This window comes from Diaporthe citri (genome assembly GCF_014595645.1).
Source record: "Diaporthe citri strain NFHF-8-4 chromosome Unknown scaffold_1, whole genome shotgun sequence".
Classification (NCBI taxonomy): Eukaryota; Fungi; Ascomycota; class Sordariomycetes; order Diaporthales; family Diaporthaceae; genus Diaporthe; species Diaporthe citri.
Window position 1 is genome coordinate 8,669,755 of NW_025064846.1, and position 21,103 is coordinate 8,690,857.

Below are 21,103 nucleotides of genomic sequence, written 5' to 3' on the forward strand. Positions count from 1 at the left end.
GGTCTTGGGGCGTGTCAATGAGCTAGGATGCATGTTTACAGGCGGAATGCGATTACACTAGCGTGGAATTATGTTTTAGGAAGTGAGATACCCAAACCCCAGAAATGATGAAGCTTTTCTCCCGTAGATCTACGAAGTGCGTAATGGCTTAGCAGGCTCAGGATCTCAATATAGCAGCTGATCGATGTGAATGAATGGACATGACAGGGCGAACAAAAGCCCAACTGTTGAGGCCGTCTTATAGTTTTAGATGCCGAGGATTCGGGAAGGTTGACGCTGGGGACCACTTCTTTCGGGGTGCCCCAGTCGGCACTGCATCCCGAATCTCGCCCGGTGGCCGACACGCTCGGTGCAAAGGGCCTGTCTTTAAGTAGCGATCACGCGAGTGAGTGTCGATGATCAAATTGGCAAGTTGTCTGCATGTTCGAAGTGACTCGCATCTCGTCTCGTCTCGAGGTCTCCAGCGTGCCTGGATGCCAGTTAATGTGCTACAGCACCCCCAAATCTGGCAGTCAGGAACCGAGAGATCTACTGCAACCCCCTCGAGGCTGCAGTGTTGCAGCGGGCTCTTGCAGGCGGTGGGGGTCCGGTTGTGATCCTGCCTCGAGCCTGCCACGGGCCTGCCTGTGGGCTACGGAAGGCGGGCGGCAGCTGAGTGAGTGAGCGAGTGGTCGGTATCGGCGTCTCAAATGATAGGCCGACTGGGTGGCCGATCGGGCTGCGTAACATGGCAAACGGGCAACTCCAGCACACCAAACCCTGAACCTACCCTTGTCAGATCATCGGAGTTCCCAGACAGGAGAGGAAGCGGAGCCTGCAGTCAGTCGTGCAGTTAATTGTCTGATATATCCCCGGTCTTATCTCATCTTGACTGTCCGCCCTTTTCCACCCCTTCATGATGAGCATTGGCCCTTCACTGAGGCTGTCCGCGATCACACAGAGGCTACACAGCAGCAGTTGCTGCAGCATCTCAACATCACTCACAAGGCCACTTCGCCTGGGCCACGGGTTCCCCCAACACCGCCCGCAACGCGCCTCTGTGTATAGACTTGGCTTTGCTTTCACGAGGATGGCATCGACACTGCCTCGACTGCCCGTCTTCGAGGCCATCTCGAGCCATGACCCGAACTCGACTGTGGCCGTCCACTCGGCCTCCCAGAGGACGTTCAGGTACGGCGAGCTGCTTGGCGATGTGTGCCGGATGCGCAACCGGCTCCTCGAAGCGGCAGGCAAGGACGACATCCACGGCGAGCGCATTGCCTTCCTCGTGGAGAACAGCTACGACTATGTAGGTAAGCTTGAAGAAGAGAGGCCGAGAGAGCTGGCTGTTTATCATTGTTCATTGTCCTGCTCCAACGTTCGCTGAACATGCTCCGTAGTCACATGGCTGGCAGTCCTGGGAGCAAGGGCAATAGCCGTGCCCCTGTCGCCAGCTTTCCCAGCACCAGAGCTGCAATACGTCCTGGGCCACAGTGAGGCATTGCTACTTCTCTCTTCGGCGAAGTTCTCAACCAAAGCGGAGGAGACCCTCGGCCTGCCTCTGGTGTCGCCACCGAAGCACGTCGAGCTCCCTAAGCACCCGGGCGCGTCTCCCCATGAGTCGGTATCCCTGGAGGGCGACGACCCGGGCGAGGCTGGTATGATGCTCTATACGTCGGGCACGACGAACCGGCCCAAGGGCGTTCTCATCCCACAGTCCGTCATGACGGCCCAGGCCCGGTCGCTGCTCAAGGCTTGGGAGTACTCGCCCGCCGACCGGCTGCTGCACGTGCTCCCGCTGCACCACATTCACGGCACCATCAACGCGATCCTCACGCCTCTGTTCGCGGGCAGCAGCATCGAGTTTCTCTACCCATTCAACGCGGACGCCGTGTGGAAGCGTTTCGCGGCACCGTTCCTGCACAAGCACGAGCAGGCCGAGGCGAACGGGCCACGCCGTTACGAACGGTGTCAATGGCACCACGAACGGTGTCAATGGCCATGCTAACGGCAGTGCTATTACCAATGGCGACGGCCCTTACGCGGGGCGACCACAAGAGAAGATCACATTCTTCACCGTGGTACCGACAGTCTACTCCCGCCTGCTCGCCACCCACAAGGCGCTCCCACCCCAGATGCAGGCGGCGACCCGCGACGCCATCTCCCCGGCCAACCTGCGCCTGTGCATCTCCGGGTCCGCGGCGCTCCCCACGCCCGTCAAGCGCGCCTGGAAGGACCTGTCGCACGGAAACGTGCTCCTGGAGCGCTTTGGCATGACCGAGGTCGGCATGGCGCTGTCGTGCGGGCTGGACTTTGCCGACCGCGTCGACGGGTCCGTGGGCTGGCCGCTGCCATCGGTCGAGGCGCGCCTGGTCGACGTCGACACGGGCGAGGTGATCGCACACGGCGAGGAGGCGGACGCCGAGGGCCGCGAGCGCGCCGGCGAGATCCAGCTGCGCGGGCCCACCGTGTTCAGGGAGTACTGGCGCAATCCCGAGGCCACGGCCGCCGAGTTCGTGCCGGACAGCGCGGGCGGCACCGGCGGGAAGTGGTTCAAGACGGGCGACGTGGCGGTGCGTCGGCCGGTGCCGACGGCGGGCAAGGCGGCGGGCCGGCTGGCGAGCCAGGACTGGACGGGCTCGTCGGACATGTACTTCATCCTGGGGCGCAAGTCGGCCGACATCATCAAGTCGGGCGGCGAGAAGGTGTCGGCGCTCGAGGTGGAGCGCGAGCTGCTGTCGCTGCCCGAGGTGGCCGAGGCCGCCGTGCTGGCCGTGCCCTCGGGCAAGTGGGGCCAGAAGGTCGGCGCCGTCGTCATCCTCGACAGGGAGGCCGGGCCCGAGGGCGGCCGCTGGACGCCCATGGACATGCGCCGCGCCCTCAAGGGCCGTCTGGTCAACTACAAGATCCCCCAGGTCCTGCGTGTTGTGGACCACATCCCCCGCAACGCCATGGGCAAGATCAACAAGAAGCAGCTCGTCAAGGCCGTCTTCCAGGACGACTTCAGCGGGGATGAGTTGTAGGGCCGAGAGGGCTTGGCCTGGGATCATGTGGCTGAGGCCTGGGCGGACCAAAGGGGAATGAGGACGAGTAGAAGGAAGCTGTCGCCAGAATCTGTGACACTGAAGAATTGCTGTACTGTATATCAACCACTACGTTATAGAGGGGTCGCATCGAGGCTGGCATAGAGAAAAACACACGCATAGAAGCCTACACGAGGATCCCGACATGTCCTTCGATGATGTATCATGTGACTATCATTTCTTGCTGCTTGGCCATTTCTGAAGATTGCCTGCCTCCGGCCGCCCAAGACCCAGCACAAAGGAATAACGCAGGGTGGGCCAATGTTGAGCACCGAATCTGAAGGAGTCATGGCAGAACTCTGTTCCATTCGGGGTCTCTAAAACTAGCGAAATAATCAACGCCTCATTTCGTGATGGGCGAATGGGACCCATATCTCGTCCGGTATTCACCTGAAATGCAATGCTTTTTCTCCCAGCCCGACCTTGGCCTTCCAAAACACTTTATGCAGGGTATTTTCGGGGCTATGGCACTTTGCCCCGTGGAAGCATCTTCAGCTTCATCAGGGGCTATACCGTGTAGCAGGCAGAGCCTCCACAGTCGCACCCGCCTAGGGCCCATGGTCGAGTATGTATGCCGTAGAAATTTTGTGACGGTTTGTTGAGCATGACTGCGGGAATTAGACCGTGATCTTAGCTTTGGCCCGCGTGCTACCAGCATGTGCAGCCTCGGTGTGGCTCGAGAACTCGAGCATCTCGTTGGGGGGGAGCTTCAGGACCTCCTTGACGCGGCGGCCGATGGTCATGAGAACCTCCTTGCCCTTCTCGGGGGTCCGGCCCTTGCCGCCGGCCACGTCACCGTCGCCACGGTTGGGTATGCTCTTGCCGACGGTACGAGTCCAGACACCGATACGGTAGAAGGCCTTGCGGACATTGACGACAACGCCCATGACCTCACCATCCTCCTCGTCCTCGAGCGTGTTGCCGATGGCGGCCAGCATGACGTGCAGCCACAGCTCGTCGATGTTGACGTTGCGCTTCTCCTTGAACTGGTAGGACCACTTGCCGCCGTGCTTGTTCTGGGGGTCTTCCCACTCTGGCCGCACGCCGGCCTGGAAGAGGTGGTAGTCGGACTTGAGGGCGAGATCAGAGACCGGCGCGATGTTGTTCTGTGAGATTGGGTCAGCTCTGCCTCGGAAAGGCTGGGACAGGGATAAGAATGGTCGGATTGACGCTTACATAGATGCCCCAGAACTCCTCGACCGAGTTGAAGGTGATGACCTGCTTCAGAAGATCATTCCAGTTGTCGCCCTGTCGTTGGACCAGAGTGTCAGCGAGCTGCGATTGGCGCGGTGGGGTCGACAGCACGACAAACCTTGCCAGAAGGGGGCTTGGTGAACCAGAGGGTCCAGTCGTGTGCCAGAGGATGCTTGACGTTGAAGTTATCCTTGTCGTCAAAAACGGTGACGGGCTTGCTGGAGGACGAGGCGGCGGCGTCGGTGGAGGCGGAGGGGTCGTTGCCGCCCTCAGGCGAGACGGGTATGGTGGACAGATCGACTTGCTCAGCCATCTTGGTTTGATGCTTTAGGACGATTGTCGCGAGGGAGGTGGGAGGCTGATGCGGGATGACTGCCTGTCGCAAAGAAGATGTTGCGCGGGTGTGGGTGTGAGCGAGGCGGGATGCGGGAAAGTTCCGGTCTCTTGCAGTTGGACTTGGAAGGGGAGGTGGGAGTGGCTTTGAAGGTGCCCTCGGGGGAAGGCACGACGGTTGCGCAAAAAGTCGAGGTTAATTGTCGGTCGGTCGTGGCTGCTGCTAGAGGCGGCGGTGGTGGTGTGGTAGTGTTGTCGGTGGTGGGTAGGGTATTGATGCAGGTGGGCTGCAAAAAGTTCGCGACTACCCCAAGGCTCGGTTCAGTGTAAGAGACCACCGATTTTGCCCAACGAGCTCCAAGCTTCGGCTCTTATCAGGCTCTGCGCTACCGGATGTCTTGCCAAATCGCACGAGAGAACCGGGCAGCAGCAAGTGGTCCTTTCTACCTATAGCTTTGCGCCAGGCAAAGTGCTTTCGTCTCGTCTCGTCTCGTCTCGCTCGTCTCACCAAACGGATTTTCGGAGTTTCCACCTTTCGAAAGTCAAAAAGCTGTTTGAGGCGGGCAGAGCGATGGTCTAGTCCCAGTCCTCCTTTGCTGAGCCGTCCCGAGTCACTTATGTAATACTTCTAGGCAGGTACCCCTGTACACACAAAGGTGGATTGCCCGTGTGCGCCTGTACCTCTAGGTAGTGGCAGCTGTTTTGCACTGCAGCAATACATAATAGTTTGCTAACACAGTATCTACCTGGTAAAACATCATTATGGATTTACTACTATCAACTTACATGCTGAACTTATTCATCTAGAAATTTGAATTTCTGGAGATACAACCACATAGTAATCGATGGCTTCTGTGGACAACAACCACGTACAACAACAGTTACCATGAACATGGACCGGGCAGACCTCTCATCACTCTTCTCTGCATCTAAAAATCACCCGCAGTCCTTTACTTGCCTTTGCGGCGCAGGTTTAATAAAGCCAGAACTAGGATCGATATTCCTCTTTCTGTGTCATACAGTTCCAAGATCATGGTTTTGGTGGGGGAAGGGGTTGATTCCTGAGCTGAGTGCCTGCAGAAAGGAAGCAATGCTGCCTAACCGAGTCGGGACGCTGTCCTAGACGCGCACGCACGAGGGTGAACTGCAGCCCACAACCGCATCCGTAATTGCAGGCAGTCATCACCATCAGCACCACTTCATAGCAAGTCGATTCCTACAGCACACAGCACAGCACAGATCAGACCATACCATTTCGTCTTTCTCACATGGCCACTCAGCAGTTCTGAAGATCCCATAGTGTATTACGTTTGACTCGATTGACCCAAACGACCGTCATGTTGACCGCGTCTGCATCGTTGGAGATGCCGCGGGAGCAACACTGCAATGTTTGGTGTTCAGAAGTCGATCTAGTTGCGTACTTGCAGGAAAACTTGTCCATTTCTCATGCAAATCTCAAAGGAAGAGCTCTGGTCCTGAAGACGATCGTCTAGGAAGATTGGGTCGTTTTCATCCCCGAAGGCTCAAAAACTCCAAGTGGAGAGCACCAACGTCAGATCATCACGGACTTCTGGCTTCGCTTGCAAGGGCTATCTGCTTACCACACTGGCAGTTTCAAAGGAATCTGCTCGAGATGTCATCCTGTTTGGGGAACACAACCCCTCAGTTTTGTTCGTCCCCTCTTCGAGAAGCCCAATGCCCTAGAGTGTCCAATGATAACAGCCTGGTTGCGCCCCTGTGTTCCGCAACCAGATTATATGTTTCGTGAGCCAAGTTCCCCATTGTTCCCACTTGTCTTCTAGCACTATCTTCGTCACCTCAGGTCGTTATCCTATACACAATTGCTGTCACATCCACCGGAATTGTCATGTTGCGTCCCTTTGTTCTGTGCGAAACCGGCCACCGAACGCGCCGAAGCCTTCACCAGGCCACGAGCTTCAAGGGGACAAAGCCGAGGAAATGCCCCCCCCCCCACATGCCGTCCATTCAGAATGATAAAAGGCATTGGTCCACTTTGTCGCCGCCCTCTGAGGACGGGACACGCTACAGCCCAACGATACTCGACACTCCTTACGTCGACACGACCACTGTCGACAACTTGGAAGACAAGTAGAGAGGGCACGGAACGGCAGAGGCGACAAGAAACGTCGCAGCCTCTCAAGAATCGGTTACCATGTCCGCGACACGGACGACCACGCGTGCTGATGTGAGGCGTGATGACCCAGGTGCGCCCGGTGCGCCCGGTGCTCCTGGGGATGCTCCCACTGGGACAGCCGAGCCTGCCCCCCGGGACAAGGAGCCGTACTACAGCAAAAGGCCCAACGCTCCTCCCACGACAGAAGAAGCCGTCCCTAGTGCAGAATGGGCCAGATGGCGGCTGACCAAACAGCGGCCCGACATTGGTGACAAATTTCCCGAGTATTTCCCGGACGTGCGCAGGCAACTGTACGACAGACTCCAGGCGGAAGTTAGAGCGGCTGAGGGACGGATTCCTGACCTGCCAAGGTTCAAGAAGCGTTCTCTCGAGGAACTGAAAGAAGGAAATTACAAGCCGGCACAACTGGGGTTCGCTCCTTTGACCAACTTCTACGAAGAAGCCGACCGACAAAATGCTAGGCTTTCCCGCCGACAACGTCTCGACAGTGACCAGGAAGGAGACCGGATCCCCTCTCTGTGGTTTGAAAGAATGTCGCAGGACTTGTTTGCGCGGGTTTGGGAGTTTTGTCACGATACCTTTGGCCTTTACGCATCAATAGCCGACAGCTATTATCAGTATGACTGGACGCTCCGATGGCTGGACAAGCTGCCTAAAGAGTTTGTGGTCGTTGCATCACAGGTTGCAAGAGGCGACATGACCGTCGTGGCTCCCAAGAGTTACGATCCCAACAATTGGGAGTTCCTTTTTCTGGACCACATTTTCCGGGTGAAGCTCATGGTCGGCGTGATAGCCAAGTTGCTCGAGAAGAATGTGTTCAACTCTCTTCTGTTCGGAGCCGCCGATGTAGAAAAAACAGCCCTGGTGTCCGATGACCACGGAAGAGCCTTCCTCGATAATTGTACGTGATCTCAAACCTTGACTACTTTCTACTGATTGCTAACGGTCTGGCTTGAAGCATACCAGCGAAATCGGACCCGCTCAGAGACCGTCAGGAATTATATCCAAGCTAATCGGTCCCCCTCAGGCACAGGCCTTGAAGACCTTTGGTCCGATAATTTCTGGATCGAGGTCGATAGTGTCACAATGGGAATCCTAGACCTCCTGCTTCCCTTGATCAACCTTCTCGGCCAGGACATGCCAAATTACGCTTGGCCACCCCTGAAAAAGGTACACCAAGGGCTCCACGACATCGTCGCCGAGGCTGCCTGGTTTACCAACGGCATGCGGGCTACCAGATCGGTCTTTTGGATCCAATTCGCCCTACCGGGCGAGCTGAACGATATCACACATGAGCATGCCATTGACGACATCTGGAACCGGTCCAAGGCTAAAGCAGAGGCACACGACAACGATGTCAAGGAAGCTTGGAAGACCGAGAGGGACGCCGAAATCAGAAAGAACCACCCGAGAGAGGTCATAACTGAGGCACACCGAGCAGCCTATGCAAGAGATCATCCGGAGCCCTTTATTCGCCGCACCGCCAAGGTTCAGGTGGCCATGTGGCCCTTCATCAAGCGCTTCACCACCATAGGCGAGAGGGACGCGGGCGATGGTGCTTACAACGCGGGCGAGACCATCACGCAGATCATGAAGGCGCAGTGCGTCTATTACGACGGCGACGATTCGGACCACGCCGACATGATGGAGCGGCGGACGCTGAGCGAGCAAATCAGTAGCCGTCGCTGGGTGAAGTGGGTCACCTGGCGTGCCATCCTGCTTTATGCCGTCGTCTTCTTCCTGTTTCATTTCGTTACGTCCCCAGAAGTCCAACAAGAGCTGGAAAACAAGCCAATGGCCGTCAAGTCGTCATCGAGCGGCCAAGAGGTCTTGAAAGAGAGGACGACCACTACTATCGTAGCTGTCCCCGTCGGGACTGATATTGTCACAGAGACTGTTGTGGTGACCAAGTCCACGGTCGATGAGAACAAGCCCTCCAAGCCTTGGTTCGGATTTAGAGCCCCGTCTGTATCCAAGGTGACAGAAACAGTCACAGAGACGATTGCAAAAAAGTTCGACGGAGGAGCAGATGACAACAACAATGATGAAAATGACGAAGAGGAGTACGACAGCGACAGCGACGAGGATAGCGACAGCAGCGACGATGACAGTGAAAATGGCGGCAGTGGCTTTATATCTACGGGGGCGGGCATCGCTGCTAAAGTCATTTTGGCAAAGGATAAGGTCACTGATGGCATTGCGTCCGCAAAGGATAAGGTCACCGATGGTATTGCGTCCGTAAAGGAAAGTGTCGCCTCGGAATTTGCTTCCACGACGGATAGCGTCGCGGAGAGCCTTTCTTCCGAGAAGGACAGGATTGCCTCGATTGAGAGCTCCGTCAGGGAGAGCGTCAAGAATAGTATCGCCGACGAGAGCAGCAGAATCAGTGCTGCCAGCCAGAGCTCTGTCAATGAGAGCCGTGCCTCCGTCAGGAGCTCCATAGATGCGAGTAAGTCCTCCAGCAGGAGCTCCGTCAAGGAGAGCCGTGCCTCCAGTAGGAGCTCCGCCAGTGAGAGCAAGGCCGCCAGTAAAAGTTCTGCCAGCAAGAGCAGAGAGAGCAGAAAAAGCAGCGCCGCCGCCGAGAAAAGCGCTGAAGCTGAGAAAAGTGCTGAAGCCGAGAGAAGCGCTGCCGCCGAGAGAAGCGCCGCCAGTGAGAGCAGAATCGTCAGTGAGAGAGTCGCTGCCAGCCTTGCTGCTGAGGATGAAGCGAGACGAATCGCGGCTAGCATTGCCTCGGAAGAAGAGGAGAAGGCAAGCAGCTCGAGTAGAGCATCCAAGAGCCGAGCTTCCAGCCGGAAGACTGCATCGAAAGATTATGGAATTGACACGACCACTGTGAACACAAACGTAGAACCCCCAGTCAGCGTTGTGGACGTCACGACCAGCAAGGTCGCAGTGCCGGAAGAGAAGGACAAGGAGACCATCACCATCACGGTGCCGGCGGACAAGGTAGTCGTCACCGTAACGGGGCCGGTGACCCAGGCTGAGACAGAGGGTGTGGGCAAGAAGGTTGAATACAAAGGTATGCTGGGCCCTTGACCTCCTGACACCCAAGGTGAAAGTGCAGACTGAGACGGGCGCCCCTGTGGCCCCCGTGTCGGCGTCCTCGGGACGTTGTCGTCAGAGAATCCGATGCTAACGTAAACATTCTAGCGAACATGCTTGCAGAAAGTTGGCGTTGGGTGACCGGGCTTTTCTGGAGTCTTTGGAGATTCCTGCGCTATGTGGTGACTTGGGGCATTGGACCACACCTGTTTTGGACTTTCTTCTTTCTTATACTTGGCTACATTGCGGTGAGCCGCCTGTTGGAAGACAGAGGGAGAATTCAAATCCAGGTTGGAGGCACGGCTGCTTGAAAATCAGCGGTGACCCGTGGTTAAAGGTGAGTCTCGGTGCAGGCTTAATAGCCTTTAAATTCCGGCCCCCCCCCCCAAACACCCAAGGCCTCGGCCCTTGCGTACAGATGAATATTCCGATCTGACAAGACGACACAAACAGTATGGCAGTGGACAGTGGATGCCAGGATTTGATGATCCTACCGTCACCGAATATCCAGCGGTCTTTTGTCAGAATCGGCTCTCCGTTAGGATGCTATAAACAGGCAGGGCAGTCATGTTCTCCTGAACCAACTTAATTTTCACGTATCTACACAATCTCATTTCCATTTGCTATGTTCACAACTTGGTATTTCCATACGCAGTGCTCAAGCTATCCAAACCTTAACATTGTCTCTGATGGGAGAGCATCATCTACTTGTCCATGTGGTCAATGCGAATGCCAACTGCCCTTCTGTGAGCCTCGAGCTCCTCCACCTTGGCCAGCTGCATCACGGCCCCGCCCACGTTTCGTAGACCTTCGGCCGTCAGGTTGGCGCTGGTGATGTGCTTGATGAAGGATCCGAGGTTGACACCCGAGTACTGCTTGGCGTATCCATAGGTTGCTGCATTTCGTAACGTCAGCTGTCATCTGAATAAAGGACTAGGAACAGAGATCGTAAACTTACGTAGGGAGTGATTCACACCAGCAGAGTAGTCACCGACACTCTCGGGCGTCCACTGCCCGATGAAGACACTTCCCGCATTCATGACCAGCTCCGAGACCTTCTCGGCATCCTTGAGCTGCAGGATCAGGTGCTCTGGTGCATACTCGTTGCTGACCTCCATCGCCTGCTCGACCGTCTTGACCTGGATCGTGACCGAGTGGGCGATGGCCCCGCGCACAATCTCAACTCGCGGCAGCGCCATGGCCTGCTTGTGCAGCTCGTCCTCGATGGCCTGCAGCCCCTCTTCGCCAAGGTCCACCGCGATGAGGATGACCTGGCTGTCCACGCCGTGCTCAGCCTGGCTTAGCAGGTCGCTCGCCACGAACGCGGGGTTGGCATCCTTGTCGGCGATGACGAGGACCTCCGAAGGGCCCGCGGGCATGTCGATGCTCACGCCGGCGTTGGTGTCGTTGCTGACGTACATCTTGGCGGCAGTCACGAACTGGTTGCCCGGGCCGAGGATCTTGTCCACCTTGCTCACGCTCTCGGTGCCGTACGCCATGGCCGCAACGGCCTGGGCACCGCCGGCCAGCACGATGCTCTCGGCGCCCACCTTGTGCGCGGCGTAGACAATTTCAGGAGTGACGCTGCCGTCGGAACGCGGTGGCGAGGCGAGCACAATCTTCTTGCAGCCGGCGACCATGGCAGGGACACCGAGCATGAGAGCTGTAGATGGTAAGACAGCCGTGCCACCGGGGACGTACAGACCCACGCGCTCAATAGGCCTGGAGAATCTACTGCAGACCACCCCAGGCATGGTCTCAACGCGGAGGGGCTTCTCTTCTTGTTGCGCAGCGTGGAACTTCTTGATGTTGTCGAAGGACACGTCGATGGCCTTAATGGTCTCGGCGGGCAGCTGCATGAGGGAGTCGGGGAAAGGAGCCTTGATGACGGTGGAGGTCAAAGAGGCGGCCTTCTCGAATTTTTGAGTGTAGGATAGCAGAGCCTTGTCGCCATTCTTCTTGACGTCGTCGATGATAGGCACGACGATTTTCATGATTGAATCGGCAGACTTCTGTGATGGTCTGTTCAGCACTTGCTGGAGCTGGCCAGGTGCAAGCGAAGCAAGGTCGTGGCGCTTCATAGTGATCCTGTCTGATGATGGCACAGGGCTCGAGGTGGCAGGCGCGGTGACGGCTGCTGTAGTGGTGCCGTCGACGGGCTTGATGCCCTCCTTCTCAGCCCATTTGCCTTTCGCGTCACCTGTGCGCCTCTTGACCTTCCAGCTCTTGGCGTCAAGGCTCCTCTCGATATCCGCCAGGTTTACACCGGCAGCGACAGCCTTTGTGAGGGCAAAGTAGATGAGATCAGCAGCCTCGAAAGCAACGTCCTTTGGTGCCTTGGCATCGCACAGCTCCTCAGCCTCTTCCATGATCTTGGCCCGCAGGAGTTTCTCATCGTTGAAAAGACGCGCCGTGTATGACCCCTCCGGAGCGGACTCCTTCCTGGACCTGAGCGTCTGCTCCAGCCTTGGTATCCCCTTGAGCTCCCCGAAGCAACCAAACTGCTCAAGGTGGCAGAAACGGCCCTTCTGCCTGACGACAAACTTCAATGCGTCACTGTCGCAGTCCAGAGAGATCCCCACGAGCTCCTGCGTGTCTCCTGAGCTCGCTCCCTTGTACCAAAGACCTCGCTTCCTACTTTGGTACACGCCAGTCTGGGTTCGCAAGGCCTCTCCGACACTCTCCTCGCTGCTGTACACCAAGCCAAGAGCAATGCCAGTCTCATCCGTAACGACGGTCGGGATGAGGTTGTCTGGGCGGTCCGAGCTCCAGGTGGAGCACAGCACCTTTGACACCGACAACTTGCCGCTGGCGTCTTTGGCCGTGGTCAGACCGGTTGAAGGAAGAATGGGAGTGGCTCCCAGCTGAGCAGCGACATCGATGAAGTGTTCAAGAATCGCACCCTCGACGGGCTTGATGAAGAGGTTCTTGACCTTGGTCGACTTCGCCTTCTCCAGGAATGGGCCGATCTCACACTTGGAGTGGTCAAAGTCTGAGATGAGGAGTCCATGCTCCGTGGCCGACTCGAGTGCATTGATCTTTGTGATGGCGGGTGCCACTCTTGAGCCATGCTCGGTGTACTCTGGCAGGTTCTCTGGCTTCACGAAGACCTTTCGTGCGCCGGCATCGAGCAGGGACAGGACGTCGTCCCTGGAGTGCAGTTGAGTCACGTCCAGGAACGGCAGGAAGTCGACATTGTGCTGGCTGAGGAACGCTAGGGTCTGATCCAGGTTGTCTGGAGTGACTTCAGCAAAGACTGAGCCAAGGCAGCTGATTTCGTCCCGACTCAGACCCTCTGGCCCTGCCAGGCCTGGTAGCGCAGCGAGGCTGATAAGAAAGGGGAGGGGCAGAGTCGTCTCCATGGCGTTCTCCGAATGACGATGACTGGGACGACTGTAGTCCGGGCGGAGTCCAGAGAAAGCTAGCTGGGAGATGAACTCGAAGAGACCAGGAAAGACCAATCCAAGTCGAATTATACTGTCTTCTTTCCTACAAGTCACACCACTATCTTTGGTATGAGTCGAAGGTAGAGTCATCTAATTGGAAAAGTTCAATTCGCTAGTATCATGTACTACGTAACGACTGGAGCTCCTGCATCGGCAGACCGCGGCAAGGTACATGCACTTGGCAGGTCCCCGTCCACTGAGGAACATCAGTGCATGGGCATACCTAGACAGTCCACAGACCAGAGCGGTCGGAGAGATATCTTTCAGACACCCGGGCCTCCTACTGAGTAGATTACCTGAAATCCCGACACTTGCCGCCGTCGGAGGTCGAAGTGAGCTGTATCCATCACTTCTACCTAGGTAGGCACCTACGTAGATACCTAAGTACCTGATTGACTGCTTGCTGCCCCTCGGTGGATCTCAGCGTTTTTAAGGTTCGCACCCCTGCTGTTGCTGGGTACAAAGGTACGAGTACTTGCCTGCAACTCTCGGCGGCCAATTGTTTCGCCAGTTGCCGACTCCATCGGCGAACTAGGGAGGTGCCGGCTGGAGCTCAGGCCGGCCTTCCTCACCACGAGCTCCTTCAGCGTGCAAGCTAGTCCATCGCAATCCAACCTCTTTCAACTTGAGCCCAAAGTCATGGGTGAACGTCGCTAGTTGATATCTCTACGCTCACAACCATTTAAGAATAACACAAGGCACTGATCCACTCTTACCCCAAGAGCCTCTAGGCAACAACACTGCCTCAGGCTCTCGCCAGCCCTACATCCTTTTTCCACGTCGCCGCGGGTGCAAAGTCGCGACCCTTGCTCGTCCGCACAACCTCACGCCATCAGGTCACCGTCGCACTCGACATACTTCACGATGTCTTCGACCGCCGCGCCTCAGACAAACGGCGTGCCTTCCTCCTCGCCTGGCGGCTCCGCCTCTCAGACCGTCAACAACACCCAGTCGCAATCACAACCGTCCAACTCCCAGACACAACCAGCTACCAATGGCGTGGCCTCAAATTCGCAACCATCGCAGTCGCAATCACAGCCCCAACCATCAGCAGCAGCACAAGGCTCCCCATCAGCAGCGGCTACGGCCTCCCAACCTGCGCCACCAACCTCACCCACCGCCACCGCCCCGCGACCGCGCGACCAACGCACAATCGAGCTGCTCCTCAATGCCCAAGGTGTCACGGCCTTCGAGTCTCGCATACCCCTTCTTCTACTCGACTTCGCCTATCGACACACGGCCTCTGTGCTTAGTGACTCCATCTACCTCGCTGCCGATCCTTATACCACTCACGCCGGATCGAAGCCATCTGCTACCGCGGGCGGCACGGCTACAGTTCCAGGCAGCGGCGGGGATGCGATGGTCACCGCCAATGCGGTGAAATTGGCCATCGGTGCACGGCTGGCTTACCAGTTTCGGGGCGGCGGCGGCGCGACGGGTGGCGGCGCTATAAGCAAGGATGCTCTTGCAAGCATAGCTGCGGAGAGGAACAAGGTCGCGCTGCCGCGCGTGCCGCCCGGCGAATGGTGTGCGACTGCCAAGCGAGAAGTTCGTGCTCAGTGGCGTAGGTTGGGGGCTACGAGACGTGCTCGCGCGGAACGGCGAAGATGACAGTGGAGACGACGAGGACGACGATGATGAGGAGATGGTTGACGCCATGGAACATCAGCCAAATGATGAGGATGTCGGCGGCGACGGAGTTGAGGGTGGTACAATGGAAGACATCTTTGGTTCAGGGCAAGATGCACAGCCCGGCGAGCAGGTCGGCGAGGAGGACGTCGATATGACTGCAGAGTAGGACTCTGCACAGGACACACTCACGCCGGGCTCTACCTGGACGGCACCCGGAGCAGTGGGTTTATGGAATCGACATCACTGCTAATAGGTTCTTCCAAGCCGCGGCCGGTGCTAATCTGGGGCAATCCGCAAATATTGCTCCCCCGCTCGAGAATGGATATACGCTATGGACTGAACCTGTACAGTCGCGGACCAAGGACCATGCGTTCTTGGCGGACAATTCGACAACGATAAGCCATCATTTCTCGAGTTTTTCGGACGGGCAAATCGCACAGCTTGACGGCAGGAACTTGGGCGGCTCCAGTCACACCTCAGAAAGCAATAATGCTGGCGCCGGTCAGAGTTCTCGCACGAAATCCACTTCATCCACATCGGCCCCTAGACAAGCGAATGCCGGGAATAACCAGTGGTCGCTGTACCAAAATCCATTGGACCTCCTAGGCATTCCGCGATCAGCTATGACAACACCTGTCTCCAGTCGATCCACATCGGCAGCCGGTCGGTCGGCTCAAGCTACTCCAAACTTAGCGTCAGCGCGTGGCGCATGGCCACAACCAGCAAATGATTCATCCAACGCGCAAGGCGGTATACCTGGTAGTCACGATTTTCCTCGATCCGAATAGGGTATGTCGACCCACGGCAAGTCTTGGAATCTCGCGTGCGGCCAATATGCAGGAAACGTGTGATCCTCAAAAGTCCAGTGCGATAGAGGTGATGAAGTCAAGATCTGGCGAGATCAGCTGGTAGTATCCATGGAATTGATAACTAGAGTTCTCGAGAGCTCGGTGTCATCGTGGGCAGAACACGCGACGTGGTCACAGATGGGGTCGGCCTGACGGGTATTGTGTCGAGAATACTCCAAGGGCGCGCTTTTGGGACCCCCGATCTGCCAAAAGTGAAGATCGAGCAGTCCCGCGAGCAAAACACACGTAAAATCGGGGCAGAACTCCTAGTATCAGACCCGGAAACACCGAAAGGGAAGTGGGGGAATGGCAAGGTCTGTCGGCAAGGCCATGTGCTTGACGGGAAGAACTGGGGCCAGACCCCTAGGCTGAAGATGGGGAGTAATGGGTTGAATATTTACCGGCCGCTAAGTATCAGTGTTTACGGAACTTGGCGAGGGCCGACAACTTTTCTCCCTCTTTTCTCAGAAAGCCCGGTCTATATCAAGATTGGCGGTGCAAGTCACACAGCACCACGAGGCGAGTTTATGCAAGAGTCTGTTTACGTGGAAGCAAGCCGGTCTTTAATAGGGAGCGAAGACACAAAATGATAATTCCATGCTTCTAATGCGTATTTCTAATGCCCCTATGTATCCACTGTGAATTTCAAACCAAGACGCCTTGCTGTGCAATGATGATGGTGGATGACTCTCGGGGCCATGTCCATAGTCCCTTACAATCTCTTGAACCCGCAGCGGAAGCCCGCCAAATTAAGTATGCAATCGCCCTCACTTTTCTGCTCCCAATCGTACAGACAAGCCCCCATGCGCATCAAACAAGTTGGAGCCTTCACCTCTCAAGCTCCTTCTCCACGGAGAGATTCATCATCCCCGTGATCATCTCGGCGCTGAGATCCTCGACCGCGACCTTGGGTGACGGGGCCCTAGGCGGCGCCACCGCTTTCGGCGGCGAGAGCATTTGCGCCTCTTCCTCCGTTTGCTCTGCCTCGCCCATATCGTCTTCGTCTTCGTCGTCCTCGTCGTCGGCGTCCTCCTCTTCAAGCACTAGGCTCCCCATCATACCGCCGTCGAGCTGCTCCTCATCGTAATCGCCGCTGAACACGCTGCCCTCGCCGTCACCCTCGCCATCGCCCTCAGCATAGCCATACCCGTCATCGTATGACCCCCGCGAGATGTACGAGTCCGCGAGTCCGTCCCCTTCGACCTCCTCGTCGTCGTCCTCGGCGTACTGGCTCTCGAGGTCGGCCGGCCTCCGGCGGGCGTCCTCGTCGTCTGAGTCAGACTCGGACGCCGAGAACTCGTCCATGTCGAGCGGCTTGTCGCGCCAGTAGGCGAAGTCGGTGTACTCCTCCCCGCCGCCCTTGACGATCGTGGACACAGGCGGGAAGTAGTGGTCCACCACGTCCGTCATGGACACGTAGGACAGCTTGAGCTTGTTGAGCGACAGAAGGTCGAGTGACACCTCGGCGTTCGAGTTAATCGTGAAGATCCTCGTCCTCGGAACGTCCACCGTGCGATACGAAATTTGATCCGTAAGACGGTTGCCGAAGCCGGCGTAGAAAGGGTGGGTATCCGCGCCATACAGATTACGTATGTCGCGTAAGGTGGCCATCTTGAATACCTGCGGCTTGCGCAGGTATATTTCCCGCCTCAGCGCTGCCATTGTCCTGTCTGGGGACAAGATCGTTGGGCCCCGGGGCAGTCTGTAGCCATCCTGCACAATGCCGCCCAAATACGCGCGGGTGGTATCCGCTTGTCCAACTGAGCGTGAGGTGAGGTACATGATATTATAGCCGTTGGCTTCAATGTCCGAATAGAGCTTTGCAACCCCAGCGTGTGTCCAATCACGCCCTATCATGTTTAGCACGTGGCCCAAAGCGTCGGATTTTGTGATTGTTCCGTCGATGTCCGAGATCACCACCGGAGTGTCGTGTTTCCACAAGTAAAGAGACCCCGAGCAAGTCGCGCGATTCACCGTAAAGCTCATGGAGTTCTCGCCGGGCTTCAGATTCAAGGCATGCAGCTGATCGCTAGTCAGGCGCAGGGTCTTGGCATAGTTGATGTTTGGATCGCCCATCCCGCTACGGCCGGCCTTGCTCGAGCCGGGTGACGAAGGCGGAGTTTGCAAATCCATACCGTGGCCCACATCCGACTCAGTTCGGCGGTGGCCTGGGAACACAGCCGTCGCAGAGTCGCGGCTGCTGTCATCGCTATGGTAGCCCGGGTCAGACACCGCATCGGCGTCGAAGGTCTGGGATCGAAGTCCAGAAGCAGACTCCATTGTCTTGCGCATGGCTGCATCTTTGGCCTCCTCGCTGCTGTATATCCAGAGATTTCCGTGCTCATCGATTCCGAAAAGCGCGCCAATATCGTAGTTTCCCTCAAGCTCCTGAGACAGCACCTTCCTGGCTAGGATTTCGGCGTGGATGGCATCCTCCTCATTGTTTTTGAACCCAGTCATATCCAACATGAGATCGCCCGTCTCGGTGACATGAGTGGGCAGGTTCACAGCCTGCAGCTCTCTCGACAAGTTTATTGCGCGCTCGAGGGCCTCGCTCGGTGGCAACGGTGGGGGGCTGTGGGATCTGTCGGAGAGATCGGGAAGGTCGGTTGTTTCATTCAGATTGGACTCTTTGCGCTTATGGCGCGCGGACTCGCGCAGTATATCATCGCTGTGTGGTCGGAGCGAAGACCAGTCCCCTGAGACGGGCCTGCCACCCGAGAGTTCGGGCGATGTCATCATTGGGGAGAGTATCCCTTGAAAAATGTTAGCTTGGAGAGCATCGGGCACGATGGAGCAGTGACAACCAACCCTTTTCCCGCGGTGCTGAGCTCGAGTAGATCGGCCCAGGAAGCGGTCTGGTGAAACTCGTGGATGACAGCTTGTCAATGTCCCTTTCGGCGTCCCTTTCAGCGTCCAAGTCCTCCAAGTCCAACAGTGGCGGTTCTTGCAAAGCAGGCGGCATAGTAGCGGCCCTCCCGGGTGTTGAAGGTTCTAGCGGTGGGCTCGACGCAGGGGACACAAGAGGCGACGTCTGCAGACTCTGGGGGATGGTGTCGCTAGTCTCGAACACAAAGAAGGCCTCGCCGCCCTCGCCCAGCTTCATGGCGTAGTCCTGCTTCTTGCCATTGACCCTGAACTCGACCTTCTTCTCGTAGGGGCGCAAGAGCGAGAACTTGCCGAAGCGGACGTGGAAGGGCGAGCATGACAGAGTGCCGTCTTCCTGCTCTACCACTATCACGTCGATGGCACCGCTGAGGGTGGCTGGATTTATGGAGTTCCATGCTGTCGAGACAGAGTCCGACAGGTTGCGCACGTACTGCATGGCTGTGGGAGTGGATCGGAAGGTAGAAAGGCGTGGCTATGAGGCTGGGGATGTCGTCGTGGGTGTCCCACTGGTGATGCAGCGCGGGAAGCGTCACATGCGGTTTTTGGAGCTGGCGGACGGCGTGGAGGGTCGATGAGGAGCGTGTATGTAGGAAAAGGGGGTGTCCCCGAGCTGCACGGCGTTTGCGCAATTCTTTAGATAGGCTGATCGAGCGTTGAGGGGGGGAAATACGGGTCTGGTCGGCCACGGTGAGCCTCGGAAAGTCGAAGCGAGTGGGAACGGCTGGGAGTCTAGCGATGGGGCAAGGCTGCTTTGGGAAATGCGGCGGGTTTGGGATGTCTGCTTGTGATTCTGGCAAGCTTGTGACAGCGGTGGCGGGCGAATCAACGGATGCGAATTTGTTCTGGTTAAAACTGGGGCTGACTGCCTGTCTATTTGCGATAGGAGGACAGTCCGAGGTAGAGAGAAAGAGATAGAGTATTGCAGAGGACCGAGATACCGATAGGACGGGACAGGGCAGGCTCAGGAAGAAGAGTCAAATGCTTTGCCAAGAAAAACCGCGCAAGGGAGAGAAGAGAGAAGAATATCTGGATCTTAGTTAAAATAGCTCGGTGGCGTAGGAGGTCTTCTTCTTAATATTGCTGTATGCCATGACACAGCAACGAGGGGCCAGGCTTGAAGAGGTGCGATCAACGGGCAAAGCAAGGGTTTGCCAGGAAACTGAGAGACAAAGGCCGGGGGACACGGCAGTATGGCAGTCCTGGCCCAGAGTGGTCAAGTCATTGTTGTGTCACGAGGCTTCAGACCTCTTCGCATGGGGTCGGGGATAATAAAGCCCTCCAGCGCCCAACAAATACATGTACCTGGTGGACAGAACGGATGGACGCCCCAGCCTCAGGTCCGAAGCGAGGAGGTTGCCGTTACGTTAACTAGCCGAGCTGGGATTTCCGTCCGCTGGCCGTCTGCCCAGGCGGCGTCCCGATGTCTCACCACCTAAATGGATGCCACCAAAAGACCAGCTGACTTGACCCCTGATTCGCACTCGGGTTGGCCTTCTGCCCTGCCTGATCGTGCTGACGGGCTGGCCGTTGAGGACTGCCTACCCAGGTACCGTCTGCACAGGTCGGCCCTTATCATGAGGGTGGCCGAGGGAGTGACCGTCCGGTTGAGACGGCCGGAAACGGACCCGAACGCGATCCTGCTGCGATGTCCCATGACATCATGGCGTGGTGAAAATTCTATGGATGTATAGTACTGTATGTAATGCGTTTGACAGAAGACCCATGTACTACTGCTTTGCACGACTTCTAAAGAGACGAGCCGGCCTCCCCTCAACTGAGAGCACTGCAAAAACACCCATGGCAGCACGGTCGACGATCCTCCACAATCCGCAGTCAGCAAGTCGCCCCTTCCTTTTGTCTAGATGGTCCACAGCTTTGGGCACGAGTCGACCCGTGTGACAGTGTGACCCTGCCACCACCCTGTCCAGGCCTGCACGGCAGGGCGAATCCGGCCAACCCCGCCGCCGCCAGCCCGCTGCCCATCCCCCATCAACCCTGGAGCTTGTTGGGCACTCCGTCTTAAGTGCTGACGGTGAGGACGAAACACGTCCCAACATTCTTTCAAGTTCAACCTGTCTTCCTGTGCTCCATTCTCGGGGTCATTTAACTCACCATCAACTGCCCACGTGGACTGTCCATGTCCTGATGTGGTGCGTGTGTCGGTTGCTGGGAGCACACACGGTGAACATACTCAATTAGCTCCTCCGACCTCCTGGTCTGCACGACACTACTCTGCTAACATATGGGCCTTCTCTCGAAGACCGGAATCCACGTGCGACAGTCCAAAGACATGCTCTTCCATACTTCCTGTACACTTTGGGCATTACCAGTGATAATGCTCCATGTTTTGGGTACCATGTTTCAACTCCCGCGAGTCAGACAGCAATTGATCCCTCACACCTCCTCTCAGGACGAATGTCATGTGCTTGTTGAAATATGCTTGTGTCGATCTTCTTGTAGCAGAACACTGGGCAGCTAGCAGCGATGCCGAATACGACT

The 21,103-nt window shown here is 56.9% G+C and overlaps 6 protein-coding genes across 6 annotated transcripts; 3 read left to right on the forward strand and 3 right to left on the reverse strand.

The window, feature by feature from the left end:
- Positions 1 to 1,069: 1,069 nt before the first annotated feature.
- Positions 1,070 to 3,002, forward strand: INS49_002233 (uncharacterized protein; the record flags this gene model as incomplete). Its single annotated transcript, XM_043163047.1, has 3 exons — positions 1,070 to 1,292; positions 1,380 to 1,947; positions 1,994 to 3,002. The coding sequence occupies 3 exons, from the start codon at positions 1,070 to 1,072 to the stop codon at positions 3,000 to 3,002; spliced, it is 1,800 nt and encodes a 599-aa protein (XP_043031553.1).
- Positions 3,003 to 3,679: 677 nt separating this feature from the next.
- Positions 3,680 to 4,569, reverse strand: INS49_002234 (uncharacterized protein; the record flags this gene model as incomplete). Its single annotated transcript, XM_043163048.1, has 3 exons — positions 3,680 to 4,168; positions 4,239 to 4,310; positions 4,375 to 4,569. The coding sequence occupies 3 exons, from the start codon at positions 4,567 to 4,569 to the stop codon at positions 3,680 to 3,682; spliced, it is 756 nt and encodes a 251-aa protein (XP_043031554.1).
- Positions 4,570 to 6,762: 2,193 nt separating this feature from the next.
- INS49_002235 (uncharacterized protein) lies at positions 6,763 to 10,274 on the forward strand (the record flags this gene model as incomplete). Its single annotated transcript, XM_043163049.1, has 3 exons — positions 6,763 to 7,645; positions 7,703 to 9,766; positions 10,243 to 10,274. The coding sequence occupies 3 exons, from the start codon at positions 6,763 to 6,765 to the stop codon at positions 10,272 to 10,274; spliced, it is 2,979 nt and encodes a 992-aa protein (XP_043031555.1).
- Positions 10,275 to 10,493: 219 nt separating this feature from the next.
- On the reverse strand, positions 10,494 to 13,151 carry INS49_002236 (uncharacterized protein; the record flags this gene model as incomplete). The annotated part of the gene is made up of 2 exons (XM_043163050.1): positions 10,494 to 10,684; positions 10,748 to 13,151. 2 exons carry the CDS (start codon positions 13,149 to 13,151, stop codon positions 10,494 to 10,496), a joined length of 2,595 nt encoding a protein of 864 aa, XP_043031556.1.
- Positions 13,152 to 14,099: 948 nt separating this feature from the next.
- Positions 14,100 to 15,033, forward strand: INS49_002237 (uncharacterized protein; the record flags this gene model as incomplete). Its single annotated transcript, XM_043163051.1, has 2 exons — positions 14,100 to 14,761; positions 14,850 to 15,033. 2 exons carry the CDS (start codon positions 14,100 to 14,102, stop codon positions 15,031 to 15,033), a joined length of 846 nt encoding a protein of 281 aa, XP_043031557.1.
- Positions 15,034 to 16,543: 1,510 nt separating this feature from the next.
- Positions 16,544 to 19,040, reverse strand: INS49_002238 (uncharacterized protein; the record flags this gene model as incomplete). The annotated part of the gene is made up of 2 exons (XM_043163052.1): positions 16,544 to 18,471; positions 18,527 to 19,040. The coding sequence occupies 2 exons, from the start codon at positions 19,038 to 19,040 to the stop codon at positions 16,544 to 16,546; spliced, it is 2,442 nt and encodes an 813-aa protein (XP_043031558.1).
- Between the last annotated feature and the right edge of the window lie 2,063 nt (positions 19,041 to 21,103).